Below are 16,993 nucleotides of genomic sequence, written 5' to 3'. Positions count from 1 at the left end.
CGCTTTCCCTCGCTTCCGCTTCCCAGCTCGGGAACCGGAAGTCCGACTGCCCCGGGTCACGTGCCTAGCCGCCATCTTGGCTCCGGTGGGAGCTGTACTCGGGAGGGGGTAGGGTAGAGCTGCTATGCTCCTCAGGGCGTAGCTTTCGTCCGGGGAGAAGGGTCCGTGGAATTTGAGGGGAGGTGGAGGAGATGGCGGCCTCGGCGCGGGAAGACGGCGCCCGCGGGCAAGCGCAAGTGCGGCGGGGCTGCGAACACTATGACAGAGGATGTCTCCTGAAGGTGAGGATTTCAGTGGGCTCTTCCCCTACGAGCTTCCGCCGGGCTGGGCTGAGGGCGGGGTGGGCAGGCAGGGCGGTTTTAGGCTTTTGGGCTCAAGTTTGAGGTTAAGCTGTTGTCAGGATACCTTCCCCTCTCACTGGGTTCCTGCTGTAGAGAACGTTTTTGGCAAGGCGACCACAGGCCCCACTTATTCTCTTGTGTTGTGCTTTGCGAGCAAAGCTCGTCTTGCTTGGGAAGAGCCTGGCCTTGCACATTGGTTGGTTTATCAGTAGGTTCATTTATTTAGTCTTTTCGCTGCTAGAAGTAGACTGAGGCAGCCTCAGGCTTGTGCCGGCTTTTCTCCAGGATCACTTTCAGGTGTGTGATGAAATAAGCGAAGAGGGGTAAGCAGGTGTAGAATCAGAATACGATTTCATCTCCTGTCGTAAGTAAGTTTTACAGCTTGCCAGCTTCGTTTTAGAGTCAGTGAGTATGCCTAAGCCTGCCAAGGAGGAAACGTATGTGTAATAGAAAGACAGTCATGTAATTGCCACTAATTAGGGAATTATGTGTAGGAGAGTGGCTAGTATGCATATACTGTTACTTTAGCTGTTTGAGAAAAATTCCTAGTCGAATTTTAAAAATTCGCATCCATCCAATTAAAGTTCATTAATTTTTCTTGCAAGAAGCGGTTTAAAGATTTTGCTTAGAAAGCTTGAGCTTTGGAGTCCCACAACCCTACCCCCCAAATTTTAGCTCTGCTCTTTGCTAACTCAGTACTTTTTTTTTTTTTTTTTTTTGCGGTACGCGGGCCTCTCACTGTTGTGGCCTCTCCCGTTGCGGAAAACAGGCTCCGGACGCGCAGGCTCAGCGGCCCAGCCGCTCCGCGGCATGTGGGATCTTCCTGGACCGGGGCACGAACCCGTGTCCTCTGCCTCGGCAGGCGGACTCTCAACCACTGCGCCACCAGGGAAGCCCGATAACTCAGTACTTTTGAGAAAACTACTGGTTAATGCCCCACATATAAAATATGGGTGATAGAAGTTCCTGTTTCATAAAAAAGTATGAGGCCTGTAAGGATAACCTAAAGCCTTTTTTGTAGGCGGTGGTTTGGTGACCATTCCTCCACTGCACTGGATAAAGCTGTTTCAAAGGTGGTCATTCACCAGGTGTTGTTTAAGGAGAGTGAGTGCTATCCGTATGATTCCATTTCCATCGAGATGTGTTAGAGTTTCAAACTTCAGGTCTAAAACTGAATTCAACATCCTCGTCCTCCTCTCCTCTCCCCCCAAGAAATCACACAAATACCTCTGTGTTTCATAGCACTCAGGTAGTTGACCCTGAGTATCAAATGCTTTTTTGCCCCCCGCCTCCCTTCTCTTAAATACGAGAGACCAAGTGAAGAGTTTTAAGGAGGAAGTAATCAGCTAAATTAAAAGCTGCTGTTTGCCTTTAAATTTGGCAAGGAGGAGGTCACTGGTGATCTTGACGAGAAAAGTTTCTGTGGAGAGGTTGGGACAGAGTGTGATTGGAGTGGATTCAAGAGAGAATGGGATTAGTGGAAATGGACATAGCCTTTATAGACAATTGTTGGAATTGTGCTGTAAAAGAGAGAAAAAAAATTGAGGCTGTGGTTGTTGGGAGATGTGGGATCATGGGATTTTATTTTTTCCCATGGGAGGGAAGGATGGGAGGTGTTGCAGCATGTATGTATATTCTTTGAAGTGACCCCCCAAAATGAGAACATTTATCATGCAGGAGGGAGGGGGAAAACTGTAGGAGCCCTGTCTTTGAGTAGCCAAACTGAAGATGGGATCCAGTGTACAATGAGAGGAGTTGGCCTTAGATAAAAACATGGGCTGTAGGCTGTAACAGAAGGACAGACAGTGTGAGGTACATTTGCAAGTAGGTTGACAGAGTTTGTGGGAGAATGTTCTCTTTTGATTATTTCTGTTTTCATAGGGGAAGAAGAGGTTTTTGAGGTTTGAAGAGAGAGGAGAAGATATGAAATAATCATCTAGGTGTTCAGTCCTAGACGGTGGAAGAATGAAGGAATTGACTAGGGAAACATGGTAGTAAGAGCCCACTTTTTATTAGGGGTTATGACTTCAACGTGAGAACAGCCACTGTGGTGGTGCTTTTGCTTGGAGAGAATTGGATTTAACCAGAGTTGGGGTTCTGGGTAGGTGAGTATGTAAATAGAGAAGGAAGGAACTAAGGTGTGTGCAAGGGAAGAAGCGGAATTAGTTGGAAAAGGAGGAGGTAGTGGTTAGAGAATTTAATGCTTGAAATTAAGATACAAACAGGATTCAGTTCTTGTTCTAAGCAGTTGTTCTTAAAGTGTCGGTGATTGGACCCCTGGGAATTCCTGAGGCCCATTAGAAGACTACTTTGTACTGCTAAGACATTATTGTCTTTTTTAGCATGTGTGAAACTAATGACTAAAACTGCTAGCACCTTAACATGAATCAAGGCAGTGGCACTGAACTGTACTAAACCTATAGTTTAAAAAAAAAAAAAAAGCCAGTTTCACTTAATAATGTTATTGATAGAATTAAAGCAGTAAAATTATTAATTGTATAAAATACCAACCATTGAATACATGTCTTTTTTGTATGTTTGAAATGGGATGTTTTCATCAGGCACTTTTGCAGACTTATATTAGGTGCTTGTTATGAGGAAAAGCTCTGTGCAATTGGATTATGAACTGAATGAGTTTCTTTTTTAATGGGACATTTTTTTACTTGAACTATGATTATCAGACTTGAGTATTTGCTGGACATTTTCTCGACTAGGAGGGAAGTGAGACTGTCATTGCAAGGAAAACAATCAGCAGTGATAAAATTCAAGCTTTCATGTAAAAATTAGAGTTTTGGAAAACCTGTGTTAGCTTCTGTGAACTTGAAAGCTTCACAATACTTAGTTTTCTGATAAGATGGTTAGTGATGTTAACTAATGTGATTTTTTGATATTGCATGTCAAATGTGGGAACATTGGGAAGAGCTACATAATTCAGTGAACTGATATTTTCCAAATGACCAGTGGGTGGATAAAAGGTCCATTCACAATGCAAGATAGATCAATGGAAGGGAGAAAAGTTCACTGATGAGTTTCAGATTTCATGTTGCAACTACCTGTTCTTAAGATTTGTTGAGTTTTGGTGTAGTATCAGAAGAATATCCATAATTTTCTAAGAAGGTTATTAAAATACCCCTCCCTTTTCCAACTACATATTTGTGTGAGCCCAAAATTTCTTCATATACTTCAGCCAAAACTGAGTGGATACAGAAGCACATATGAGAATCTACCTATTTGGGGGGGAAATATAGCTGTTTTTCATTAAAATATGTTATTTATGTTAACATGTAATTCATTTGTTGCTATTATTTTAAAAATAAGTAATATTTTAAAAACCTGTAAGTTTTAATTTATAATATGGTAGGTGTCAATAGATAATAATTTCACAGAAACAAAAGCTCTTTGGGATCCTCCATAATTTTTAAGACTATATGTAAAGGGGTTGAGACCAAAATATTTGAGAACCACTGTTTTGCGGCCTGACTGTGAATATGTGGCTGCGGAGGGTTGGAGGACAAGGCCATTGGAAGTGAGAAAGGGAACTGAGAGTTCAGGGTATTGGAGGGATTATCACTGTTGGATGTGCAGTTAACTGAGATTTAGGACAAGAGTAATATTGGAAAGAAGAGGAGCCAGTTGAGTGTTAAAATAAGAAAGGAATGAGCTATGTTATGGGAAGTCATGGCATAGGAATTCTTCAGAAATGAGAGGATCTGAAAGGTCACAGTGTACTGCAAAGAATCAGGTTAGCTTACTGGCCTGCAGACTTCTCCATGTACTGGTTAGGGTAAGGTCTGAAAAAAGACCCAGTAGTAATGTGAGTTAAAGAATAAAGAGTTTATTTCTTCTCACCTAACAATTCAAGGTGAATGATGCAGTTTGGTAATGAGGCTCTGTTTCACATGATCATCCTAGGGACAAGTTTTTTCCATTGTATTATTTTGCCATGGAGGAAGAGGCATGCCCTGTTTCTTAATACGCAGGCCCAGGAGTGGCACTGATTTCTTCCGTGTGTATTCTGTTTGTAAGAACTTAGTCATTTGGTCACAGGTAACAGCAAGGAAACTGTAGTGTAGCTGGGCAGTCATGTGCCCGGGAAGAAGGAGACAGTAGATTTTGTTGGACAACTGGCAGTCTTTGCTGCTCTTGAAAACAAGGACTGTTTTTTACGTTTATTGCATCTTCTAAAGTATCAGATACATAGTTGATGGTTAGTAAACTTAAGAGGACTAAAATATAATCTTTATAGTATTTAATGCTTCGGGTTTGAAGTTGGTAAATGAATTTATCTGGAATGTCTAGGTAGAAATTGCCTGCCTGCCATTTAGGCTGAGAATGAGTTTAGGGTGTTGTGGGATTAGTTTTGCAATCTAGGGAATTGCATCCTTCACAGTTCTTCTGTCTTTAACTACAAGGTTGTGTTCAGCTTGATACAGAAATTTAGATGTTGAAGGAAAAACAGTGAAATGTCATGTTCAGTGTCAGTTTACCAAATGATCTATTGGTTGTAATCTTTTGACCTTGTTCCAAGGAGGAGGAGGAAGGAAATTTCTTTTTGCATTGCAAACTTGTCTATTCTTACTTCTTATAACTGTTTTTCTCCCTTGGGGATTAGGCACCATGCTGTGACAAGCTTTATTCTTGCCGGTTGTGTCATGATAACAGTGAAGATCATCTGCTAGATCGCTTTAAAGTAAAGGAAGTGCAGTGCATAAACTGTGAAAAAATCCAACGTGTAAGATTTTATCACAAATTTCTACTTTCTTTCTTTTTAAAAAAATTATCCTAAGGTGGTTTTAAAATTTTAATCAAGAGTATTGCCAGTATGGCTTCTTTAGCTCTTAAAGTAAGCGTTATCTTGGATTTCAGTATATAAAAACTTGTAAAGATAAAACTGCATGTACATTAATAAAAATTCTGGATATTTAAATAGTAATTCAAAATGTTTTGGTAAACTCTAATTTTTTAGTTACATGTGTTTTTTTTTTTTTAGGCACAACAGACTTGTGAAGAATGTAGCACATTGTTTGGAGAATATTATTGCAGTTTGTGCCATCTGTTTGACAAAGACAAGAAACAGTATCATTGTGAAAACTGTGGAATTTGTAGGTACTGTATGCATTCTTTTCTAATTGCTTTTGATATATCTGAGGAATAGTAGTTTTTAAAATAAACTTAGTTGGAATATAATTATTGATACATCTTATAAAATACATTCATTTTAAGTATCCAGTTCAGTAACTTTTGACAAATATATATACTGTGTTACTACCAACACAAATCAAGATAAAAAAAATTTCCATTATTCTAAAAAGTTTCTTCATGCCTTCATCATTTAACTAGGCCATCAACAATTGTGTGCCTATTTAAATTTTAACTTTGGGGTAGAAAATACGCTTTTATATGAAGTGTTTTGTAGGCAACGAAGGTAAAAAATTAGGGTAGATTTTTTTCCTTTTTGAAGATTAATTTAAAAAAAGTTGTCAAAAGTTTTGATAAAATCACTACAGACTTAAAAATTGGAAAATACAGAAAAGTAGAAAGAATGAAAGTATTGATAAAACAGCCTGAAATCCAATCACCCACTGACAAGGTACTATTGACATGTTGGTATATAGGACTTTTTTTCTTTCTAAAAATCCTGAAGTGTTAGATGTATACATAAGCATATATGTAACATGTGTATGTTTTAAAGTATACTAATACAACAAGCCACTCATTTTAAGAAATAGAACGTTACCAATACTGCTGGAGCTCTTAAGTATTCTCTGTTAATCCTTTCTCCTTGATCCCACTGGAGAATTTTAAATCGCTTTCTTTTCTTTTATGTAGTTGTTTTTAAGGAAGGATAACAAACATACCAAAAGATGTACCAATCATAAGCAAACAACCTTTTCTAGTTTTTAACTCTAGAAGTTTGATTTGGGTCTTTTTTATATCTTTCATGTCTATAGTATTTGAACGTATGGAATATAGTAATAATAATTGGTTTAATGTTCTCTGCTAATTCTAACGTCTGTGTCAGTTCTGGATTGATTCTGATTGATGGATTATTCTTTTTTGGTTGGGTTTTCCTGCTGCTTTGTGTCACTGATCGTTGTTGGATACCAGACATTGTGATTTTTACCTTGTTGGGATATTTTCATATTCCTACAAATCTTCGTGAGCTTTATTTTGAGATGCAGTTAAGTTACTTGGAAACAGTTTGGTACTTCTGGGACTTGCTTTTATAATTTGTTAGATGGATCTGGAGGTGTGCTTATTATAGGAATAATTATTCCTCACTACTGAGGTATTACTCAGTACCTTCCTGAGTACTCTGCCCAGTATCCCATGAGTTCTAAGGTTTTCCAATCTGGCTGATGGGAGTAAGCACTGATCCTGGCCATGTCTGAATGCTGAGCACTGTTCCTTCTAGTTCTCTTGGATGGTTCTTTCTCTGGCCTTGGGTAGTTTCCTCACATGCACTCACTGATGTGTATCCTGCTAAATACCTGAGGGGCTCCCCTGTGCAGCTCTGTCCTCTCTGGTACTCTGTCCTGTGAACTCCAGCCATCTTCTCAGTCAGGAAGTCTTTTTGACTCTGCCTTACTTCCTTCAACTTGTTTGGCCTGGAGGTGCTCTAAGCAGTAAACTGGGGCAATTGTAGGGCTCACTTAATTTGCTTCCTGTATCTCACAGATCACTGTCCTTCATTGCCTGATGTTCAGTGAAACTTGTTTCATATATTTTGTTTGGGTTTTGTGGTGGTTGTTTTAGGCAGGAGGGTAGATCCAGTCTCTCTTATTCTGTCTTGGGCAGTAGTGGAAGCCTCCCTGCAGGGTTTTACCTGTGGAATTTGACAGGCTGATTCTAAATTTTACCTGGAAGAGAAAATTCACATAGCTAAGCAGATTTTGAAAAGGAAGAATAACAAGGAGGGGGTGCCTTTCCACATAATCAAAACATGATAAAGTTAGAGTAATTCAAATGGTGTGTTCTTTGTACAGGAATAGACAAATAGATAAAGGGAAGAACAGTGTGTTTGTGAGTGTGTGTGTGTACATTCACATATTTATACATATGAATTTATTTCAGATCAGGGGAAAGGGCATTAGGAAAATTGATTATCCATTTGGGAACAAAAAATTGATTACTAAAACTGTGCATTCATTAGAATATGGTTTTAGCATGTTGTGACAGAAACTCTGAATAACAAGTGCTTCAAAAAAGGTAGACATTTATGTTTCTTATGGAAAAGTCTGAACCATGTAGTTAATTAAACAGAAGTCCAGGTTCCTCTTATTTTTTTGCCATCCATAAGGTATTTTCTGGCCTACATAGTTTAGAAGAGTCCATATTCTGGTCAGTGGAAAGGGGGAAATAGGTGAAGGGAAGGTATACCCTTTTCTCCTAAGGGCATGAGACAGAATTTTCATTTGTCTCTTCTGTTCATACCTTCAGAGAAGTTAGAAAATAGTTTTTATTCTGGACAGCCCTGTGCCTAGCTAAATGTTCTGTTGTTGTGCAAGAAGAGGTATGAGAGAAATTTGGGGACAACTAGCAATCTCACCTTTACCATACCTAAGACATTTCAAATGGATGAAAGAAAAATATAAAAATTATAAGCCATAGTATCAGAAGTATATAGAGGAATATGTTCATGACCTATAGGTTTCAAAAGTCTTTTCAAGACCAGAGGCAGAAGCATAAGGCATAAAGGGAAATATGTCTTTTTATTACATAAGAATTAAAATGACTGTATGACAAAAGATGACATACCAGAAAAATAATTGTAACATGCAAGTGAAAACGATTAATACCCAAGATATGTGAAGAGCTCCTTTAAATAATGTTCCTCAAAAAAACTAAAAGTAGAACTACCATATGATACTATATGCAACTCCACTCTTGGGTACATATTCGAAAAAAATGAAAACACTAATTTGAAAAGGTACATGCACCCCAAGTGGTACTGTTCATAACAGTATCACTTACACACACACACACACACACACACACACACAGGAATATTACTCAGCCACAGAAAAAGAATGAAATTCTGCCATTTGCAATGCCATGGGTGGACCTAAAGAGTATTATGCTTAGTGAAAAGCCAGACAAAGACAAATGCTGTATGTTATCACTTATATGTAGAATCTAAAAAAAAAAACAATGAATGTATATAACAAGACAGAAACAGACTCACAGATATAGAAAACAAACTAGTGGATACCAGTGGGAAGAGAGAGGGGAGGGAGGGGCAAGATACAGGGGTAAGGGATTAAGAGATGCAAACTACTATGTATAAAATAGATAAAGAACAAGGATATATTGTACAGCACAGGGAAATAATAGCCATTATTTTGTAATAACTTTTTTTTTTTTCTTTTTGCGGTATGCGGGCCTCTCACTGTTGTGGCCTCTCCCGTTGTGGAGCACAGGCTCCGGACGTGTAGGCTCAGCGGCCATGGCTCACGGGCCCACTCCGCGGCATGTGGGATCTTCCTGGACTGGGGCACGAACCTGTGTCCCCTGCATTGGCAGGCAGACTCTCAACCACTGCGCCACCGGGGAAGCCCTGTAATAACTTTAAATGGAGTATAATCTATGAAATGTTTTTTTAAATTTTAATTTATTTTTGGCTGCTTTGGGTCTTCGTTGCTGCACACGGGCTTTCTCTAGTTGTAGTGAGCGGGGGCTACTCTTCGCTGCGGTGCACGGGCTTCTCATTGCGGTGGCTTCTCTTGTTGCGGAGCATGGGCTCTAGGTGTGCAGGCTTCAGTACTTGCAGCATGCGGACTCAGTAGTTGTGGCTTGCAAGCTCTAGAGCTCAGGCTCAGTAGTTGTGGCGCACGTGCTTAGTTGCTCCACAGCATGTGGGATCTTCCCGGACCAGGGGTTGAACCCCTGCGTTGGCTGGCAGATTCTCAACCACTGTGCCACCAGGGGAGTCCTCTATGAAAATATTGAATCACTCTGCTGTATATTTGAAACTAATATAATATTGTAAATCAAGTATATACTTCAGTTTAAAAAAAGAGCTTTTAAAAAAATATTTATGTATTTGCTGTGCTGGGCCTTAGTTGCGGCACACAGGATCTTTGTTGCTGCGTGTGGGATCTTTGTTGTGTCATGCAGGATCTAGTTCCCTGACCAGGGATCGAACCTGGTCCCCCTGCATTGGGAGCACGGAGTCTTAACCCCTGGACCACCATGGGAGTCCCAAAAAGACCTCTTTTAAATTGATGAAAGACAAATACCCTAGTAGAAAAATGAACCAAGCACATGAACAGGCAATCCATGGGAGAAATCCAAATGGTTCATAAACATTAAAATATGCTCCCTGTCTCATCATTTGAGAAATGCAAATTAAAAAGACTTTTCAAATTCGTCTGTCATGTAGGTCACCAGCGTTGGCTAGGTTGTAGGGAACATGGGTGCTGTCACACATTGTTGGTGGGAGTATAAACTGTACTGTCTTTGGAGGTCAGTTTGGCAGCATCAGAACTGATGATGCAATGCCCTCTGACCCCATAGTTTCACTTTTCGGAATCTTACAAAAAGTCATCAACATGTAGGTTGAGTGATGTCTGTATACAGATATTTACTGTATCATGGTATTAACTAAAGATAGTAAATTATATCAATAGAAGAATATTTAAAAAATTATGATCTATCCATACCATGTAATATTATGAAACTGTGGAGAGGAGTAAAGTGGTTCTATGTATTCATACATAGAATACTCTTCAGGAAATAATTGTTTTCTTCAGAAAGTTGCAGAACAGGATATATAGAAAGAATCCATCTATGTAAAAAACAAAACCCAAAGTGTGTGTGTCTGTATATATATATGGGCAATTTTATAGGAAAAAAAGACATGGAAGGGTAGGTACCATTCTGCTTATAGTGCTTTTACATTTGGGGAACGCTGTTGGGGAGGTAGGGGTTTACCTCATTTATTCAGTGTGGTTTGAACTTTCTTTGCAGTGAAACTAAACTCATATATGATGAACAGATTATCACTGTAGTAAAAAACGTGTTTGTTTTTCATACTTTTTTTAGGATTGGTCCAAAGGAAGATTTTTTCCACTGTCTGAAATGTAACTTATGCCTCACAATAAATCTCCAAGGAAAGCACAAGGTATATAATTCAGTTTGCATGATTTAAAAAGTATTACAGTGTTTTTGAAAACAGTTCAAATCCTAATTTGTTTAAAAGCATGCTCATTTTCAGATATTACCGAGTACAGTCATGTCGCTTTTTATCTTTCAGCAGTATTAAGTAGATATTCTAAAGTATACACCTTAGAATATCTGATCTATAAGAATACTTCCATCAGTTATTAGTATAATGTAGACAACTTCTAAATTGGCTTATGGATGCTTATCATTGATATTGGTTTTAAGAATAGCTTTTAAAAAGTGTGGTACAGGAGAAATACAGAGCAGTGTAACCTTTTGTTAACACAGCATTCCAAGAAAATTCAGTATTCCTTTCATAATTAGACAAATATTTTTCATTTGGATGTAGAAATTTTATGTCATGATCCTAGGCCTGTTAAAAATTATTTTTCATTACTTAGGAGAAAATCTAATAAACTATCATTTATAGTACTGTTTCTATCCAGGAATTTAGAGAATGGAGAGACTAACGAGGGTGTTTTAAAAATAGATACTAGATAATAACTGGTCTAAAATACTGAGGTGGTGAGATGAATAATGAACATAGGGGATATTGTGATGAGTATAAGGGAGAAACAATGGGGCTGAATAAAGATGACACCCAAGGATTTTAGTGCTGGCTTAAAGTACTTGATTAATAGATTGTGAATTTGTAGGAGATGAAAGATTGGGTTTGGTTTTACCGTCTTGAGTTTAGGGTGATAGCAAGATATGCTTGCTGTGTTGTCTTTAGAAAACTGTATACTCATTTTCTCTTGTGGTATTTTTATTTTGTTTCTTAGTTATTTTTTATTGTTTATATTAGTAAATGGTCGTATCATCTACTCAGGTGCTTAGTTAAAAAACCTGGGCATCATCCATGGCTTGGTGCTTTTTCTCTTACCTCCTCACACCTAATCAGACACTGTCTTGTCCAGTTAAGAACTCAGGCCTTGTGGGCACCGTGTTGGAGCTCAAATATATTTCCACCTCTTGCTACCGTATAATTTTGGGAGTTCTTTAGCTTCTCTAGGCCTCAAATACATCATCTGTAAAATGGGGTAATAATTGTACCTGTTTCATTTAGTGTTGTGGGAATTAATTGAGGTAATACAGGTAATGAACTTGGCATATGGCATGTAGTACAATCTCTATAATATGAACTGTTATTATTTATTTAAAAAATGAAGATAATTTGAATAATTAAGACATATTAAGCAATTTCATTGTTTCAGGTAACGTGCAAAGCCATAGTTGTGAGAGTTAACTTCAATTTTTGTCTGACATATAAGAAATGTGTATTAATGTTCATTATTATCTTTAATAAGTTGGTATTGTTTCCTTAGTTTTTATTATTAATACTATGGTTATATCATTTCCATCTAGTTAAGCTTTGATAATTTTAGTTTTGCTTTTAAACAGTGTATTGAAAATGTTTCCCGGCAGAATTGTCCAATATGTTTGGAGGTAAGCTTAAAATATTTTTTGTTTTGGAGATATCCCCTCTTGAATTTAAAATACTGGGTATTTATACTGTCTTCATGTAATTAAGCACTAACATTTATTTTCTTTTACAGGACATTCACACATCCCGTATTGTTGCTCATGTCTTGCCATGTGGACACCTTTTACACAGGTAAAGTAACTTTGTTTTTTTTCCTAAAAAATGTTTGGAAATAGTGGAGGTACTTTTTGCTTTATTAAAATAATGTTATATTTTTCAGAACGTGTTATGAAGAAATGTTGAAAGAGTGAGTGTTTCATGGGATTTAAAAAACTGTAATTGTAAGACCTCTGTTTTCTTTTCTTTTCTTTCCTTTTTTTTTTTTGTTTTTTTGAGGGGAGGGGGAAATGGGCAAACCTTGCAGTTACTAGCACCATATTGGACATGGTAGATATTTCTCTCGAGATGGGTTGGGTAGATGGGTAGTGTTAAATTGAGCAAAAAGCATGGTGGGGGCATAGGACTATACCTTTGTCCTCATGTTTCTGCTATGCCTTATCTCATCCCGCAACTTGAGACAGATAACTCATTTTCTGGCTATACTTATTGGGGAGCTCAGTCTCTGCCAGAGGCAGTCATAGCGTTGGAAAAAATAAAAATGCTGAGGCATGTTGCTCAAAATTCTTAGTTGTTTTATTGGCTCAGTATAATGACCTGCTAAAAAAAGCTGATAACAAGATTTATCTAATGCTGATTTTGTTGTGGGGAAAGGATGCTAAAGTGGGATGCAAATAGTTAGGAAAGAGGAGACTGTGTAAATGTATTTTGGTCTTGCAAACTAATGAGTAGAAACTTTAAGAGCCAGATAGAAGGGAACTTTTTCAGAACTTTTAGAAAGGAAATAATATGATCTGAATAAGTTTTAAGGAATACAATCTCCTTTGCTTGAATAGATTAAGAAATTGAGGCTGTTTAGCTAAAAAGCAGTTTAATTGGTTTTTAAAATATATTGAGTATATTCTACAGAGACTATTGAGTAATTCCTCTTCATTTTAGAGAACTGAGGAAAAAGAAGTAGGTTTAAAAAATACCCTATGACACAGGATTTAATTGAAAACTTTTATATTATGAAAGTTTCCAGATTTGTAAGATGATCTTGAAATATAAAATAATACCTATCTTGGATGGTTTATGTACCAGTTAGCATGCATCTTCTTGTATACCTGAGTTGATATACTCCCCATTTAATGTTTGGGAAATAACTTTTATCTCTCCTAGAGGCTACAGATGTCCATTATGTATGCACTCTGCTTTAGATATGACTAGGTACTGGAGACAGCTGGATGATGAGGTAGCACAGACTCCTATGCCATCAGAATATCAGAACATGACTGTGGATGTGAGTAGAATCAATGCTTAAAAAAACGTTTCAGGTTCCTTGTTGATGTTCTTGTTTATTTTTGCCCTTTTGCTCAGATCTGTCTAAAAAATACTCTTTGGGCGTAGATGCCAATGTGATGATTAATGGGAAGGACAGAATAATCTTTAAATTTTAGTTACTCTGAACTCAAAAGACCAGGAAAAAAAAATCCAAGAATATCTTTGTGAAATTCTTCCCAACACTAGATGGCAGGCAAAAACTTTATTCTGAATAATTTACATATTACTTAACAGAGTCAGTTGGTAATGTAACTGAGTAGAGGTGGATCACTGGTTTGATGTTTTATTTTAGTTATGTTTTCATTTTAATTATTTTAAATTTTATTTCAGGCAAACATGTTTACTGATTTTTTTTTTTTAAAGAATACTTCTTGGTTTTTAATGTTTATTACCCTTTTTAGTCTAAGACTTTATTTGGTCTTAGCCTGTAATCTAAAATATAAGAGGTATTTCTGTGCCTTTTGCCTTGTGGAGAATGATCATCTTTTCTCCATTAATTGAGATGTGCTGCTATCTAGTCTCAGCATAGTACATTCAGTTACAGGTTAGAATTGGAAAGTAGATAGCTTTCTGGTGCTTTAATAATTGTTTGACATATGAATTTTCAAAACATCTTCATTTCAGATACTTCTACACAAGAAGATAAAAACCACTTAACAAAGCCAGATAAAAATTATTTTCGGTTTTATTCACACTGGTGCATTTCATAATTCATGTGGATAATTGAATTGTTAGTAACATCAATGAAAGATCACTTTTGTAATACTGATAGTTGCGTCATGTTTTAATAGAGGCTGTAGTGTGCTATGTCCTATTTAGATCATTTTTAAAAATAACAGCCTTATTGAGATATAATTCACATATCATACAACTCATCCATTTAAAATACCCAGTTCAGTGCTTTTTAGTGTATTCTTGGAGTTGTGCAAACATAACCACCATCAATTTTAGAATATTTTCATCACCCCAAAAGGAAAACCCCATAGCCATTAGCAGTCATTCCTTAATCCTCTAGCTCTAGGCAATGAGTAATCTACTTTCTACATTTAGATCATATTCTTAAAAGAATTACTTTCCAAATTACAATTTAGAGAAAATTAGGGTGTTTTCTACTTATTATGGTGTGGCTCTTCTAAAGCTAATGCTTTTCTCACATAGTAATTTATTGATCTTTTTTCAGGTTAACACCTTTTTTATTTTTCAGGATCTCAGTACTAGAAGAGATTAATTCCTAAGTGGCATCTTATTGTCATTTTAGGGACGAGCCAAAAGCTTTTTATTTGTTCAACTTTAGAAAGTATTCTTTTGGACTTTAATTCATTTTTGAGGCATGGAAGGCTAGGAACTTAGTATATTAAAGAATAAGCAAAAATATTATAAGTATGTAAAAATTTGTTTTGTTAACTAAGATAATATTCTAAGTGTCAACAAAAAATAATGAAATTGTGTGTTGTTTTGAATTAGTATAGGTGTTGATCTGATTATGATGCCTATGTTAATTTTTTTGCTACTACTATTTATACTATTTGGGAACTATTTTAAAATAAGACTTCTTAGCTCAAATCAACATTTTCATTTTCTAAATTCAAAGCTACTCTCTTATTAAGAGTGTTTAGTGAACAAATAAAAGGTATTTCTATTTATGGAAACTTTAGACTTAACATATGTATGTTTTCATATCTTCAGTATGATTTTCGAGGAATTGTTTTGAGCAGACAGTGCCACTTTCTATCTATAAGGTTTAGTATACTTAATTTTAATTCATCTCTTTTCAGATTCTCTGCAATGATTGCAATGGAAAATCTACAGTCCAGTTCCATATATTAGGCATGAAATGTAATATTTGTGAGTCCTACAATACTGCTCAGTCTGGAGGCCGTAGAATTTCAGTAGATCAGCAATGACCAGCCTATACTGCACTGGACAACTCAGCATTTTCTAGTATAGAAAAAGGTTATCTTTTTGTCATGATGCGTCAGAATCTGTGCATTAGAGTTGATGTGTTTTGTATTAGTGTCACAGGGTAAAATCTTATTACAGGACTTAAGGATTCAGGGTTTCTTCATAGAATTATCACAGCTCTACATTGAGTGAAAGCCACCATGCTTGTGTTTTAATTGGAAATTCCTTTGGTGTCAGTTGTTTGGAAGTTAATGTTTGCCACTGAAATTCACATCCATAGGTGTATTATACTTACATGGAACTTTGTTTTAAGTGACACTATGCACACAGAATTCATTTCTAGTTCTTGATAGAACTGTACTTACTTCTCAGTATTATTCTTGACTTTTTAAGGGGTGTGCTATGAGAATATGTTCTATCTTACTGTTAAACTCTAATTACATATACTTTAGAATTTTCTAAGATGGTCCTTTGGATCCTGTAAATGTGAATTTTGATGAAATAACTGCTAATAAAACTATATTGAAACAGTATTTTATAGAAAGTTTTTTTCCCAAGGCTATCTATTTTTGGCTCAGAGCAATCCTCTTTTCTTTATCTTGAAGTATTCTTCTAAAAGAGTAATTGGGAAAAAGGTAAAATAATAGAACTACTCTAAGCCTTAAGAAAGCCATCAACATTGAAAATAATCGTTTTGGTTGTCCGAAATCATTTTTTCAAAGAATAATTTATTCGGTCAGCAGTTATTTAGTGAGCAACTGTTATGTGCTGGCTATGGTTCTAGATGCTATAGAGATAACAGTGAACAATACAGACCAAAGTCCCTGCCTACATGGTGTTACATTCTAGTGTTCTTCACACTTGACTAGCTTTTTCCTTGTTTTTCTTTATGTATGCAGTGGTTGCCTTTGTTGTGAATGGGGTGGATTCTTTCTTCTCTAAATGCTTGAAAGTAGGTATGGATGAGTAGAAGGGACATGAAATGTAACTTCTTCAGGGACTCGTGATGGAATTAAATATACCTCTTAATTCAGGAACATGGTACACAAAAATGTTTGATGACCTGAACTTTTTTACAGCAGTGTCCCAGTATCCAACTTAGTCTGTTTATAAAAAGCTTTAGGTTAGGAAGTAAAATGTGTACATATCAGTCGACAGGTATTTATTAAACACCAATTATGTTTCCAGCTTTGAGCTAGTTGAATCTCCTGTGAGTAAGGAAGATAGCCTTTTAACTAAAAATCCTAACATTTCTGGTACATTTATTTCTTTGTTGAAATCTCTACCTGGACAAAGGTAGCAGTATTTGTTTGTTTGTTTGTTTTGGCCACTCCGTGTGGCCTGCGGGAATCTTAGTTTCCCGACTAGGGATCGAACCTGCACGCCCTGCAGTGGAAGCACAGAATCTTGACCACTGGGCTGGCAAGGAAGTCAGGGCAGCAGTATTGATTTCCAGTTTGGGGCCCAGATCTTCTTTATTGTATCCTGTCTTGCTGTCTTCCATGTTCTGCTCTTGTGTTCTCTCCCTTTGTCCGTTTCCGCCGCCTGGGCGGAGCACTCGTGCTGATCTTGATTTGGGGAAGGTATGGGATAGTTTGGTAGGTATCACCAGTCAGTATACAGATAAGGAAGACTAGTTTTCCAGTTGTATTACTTTTTATTTCTGTTATCTAATCCTGCTAAACTGATCTAAATCATACTGTTGCTTTAATCATAGAATCAT

General features: G+C 36.9%; 1 protein-coding gene across 3 annotated transcripts; it reads left to right on the top strand.

The window, feature by feature from the left end:
* Nucleotides 1-75: 75 nt before the first annotated feature.
* Nucleotides 76-15,845, top strand: RCHY1 (ring finger and CHY zinc finger domain containing 1). 3 transcript variants are annotated; one of them, XM_081245030.1, is made up of 9 exons: nt 76-281; nt 4,954-5,073; nt 5,332-5,447; nt 10,386-10,464; nt 11,907-11,951; nt 12,062-12,120; nt 12,209-12,235; nt 13,207-13,327; nt 15,144-15,833. In XM_081245030.1, exons 1-9 carry the CDS (start codon nt 192-194, stop codon nt 15,270-15,272), a joined length of 786 nt encoding a protein of 261 aa, XP_081101156.1. In that variant the 5' UTR covers nt 76-191; the 3' UTR covers nt 15,273-15,833. The 3 variants fall into 3 exon arrangements, with proteins under 3 accessions (XP_081101156.1, XP_081101157.1, XP_081101158.1); XM_081245031.1 differs by lacking the exon at nt 12,209-12,235; XM_081245032.1 differs by lacking the exons at nt 76-281; nt 4,954-5,073; nt 5,332-5,447 and adding an exon at nt 8,339-8,900 and having other exon boundaries at nt 15,144-15,845.
* The last annotated feature ends 1,148 nt before the right edge of the window (nt 15,846-16,993 follow it).

This window comes from Mesoplodon bidens (assembly GCF_964165515.1).
Source record: "Mesoplodon bidens genome assembly, chromosome: 1".
Taxonomy (NCBI): Eukaryota; Metazoa; Chordata; class Mammalia; order Artiodactyla; family Ziphiidae; genus Mesoplodon; species Mesoplodon bidens.
This window is presented reverse-complemented; position numbering and strand designations above follow the sequence as displayed.

What these genes read in the sequence shown, in the direction of transcription:
- RCHY1 (XM_081245030.1), top strand. Translation starts at nt 192, where the DNA reads ATGGCGGCCTCGGCGCGGGAAGACGGCGCCCGCGGGCAAGCGCAAGTG. An exon ending in ACTGTGAAAAAATCCAACGT is followed by an intron (nt 5,074 to 5,331) that starts GTAAGATTTTAT and finishes TTTTTTTTTTAG; the next exon opens with GCACAACAGACTTGTGAAGA. An exon ending in TATGAAGAAATGTTGAAAGA is followed by an intron (nt 12,236 to 13,206) that starts GTGAGTGTTTCA and finishes TATCTCTCCTAG; the next exon opens with AGGCTACAGATGTCCATTAT.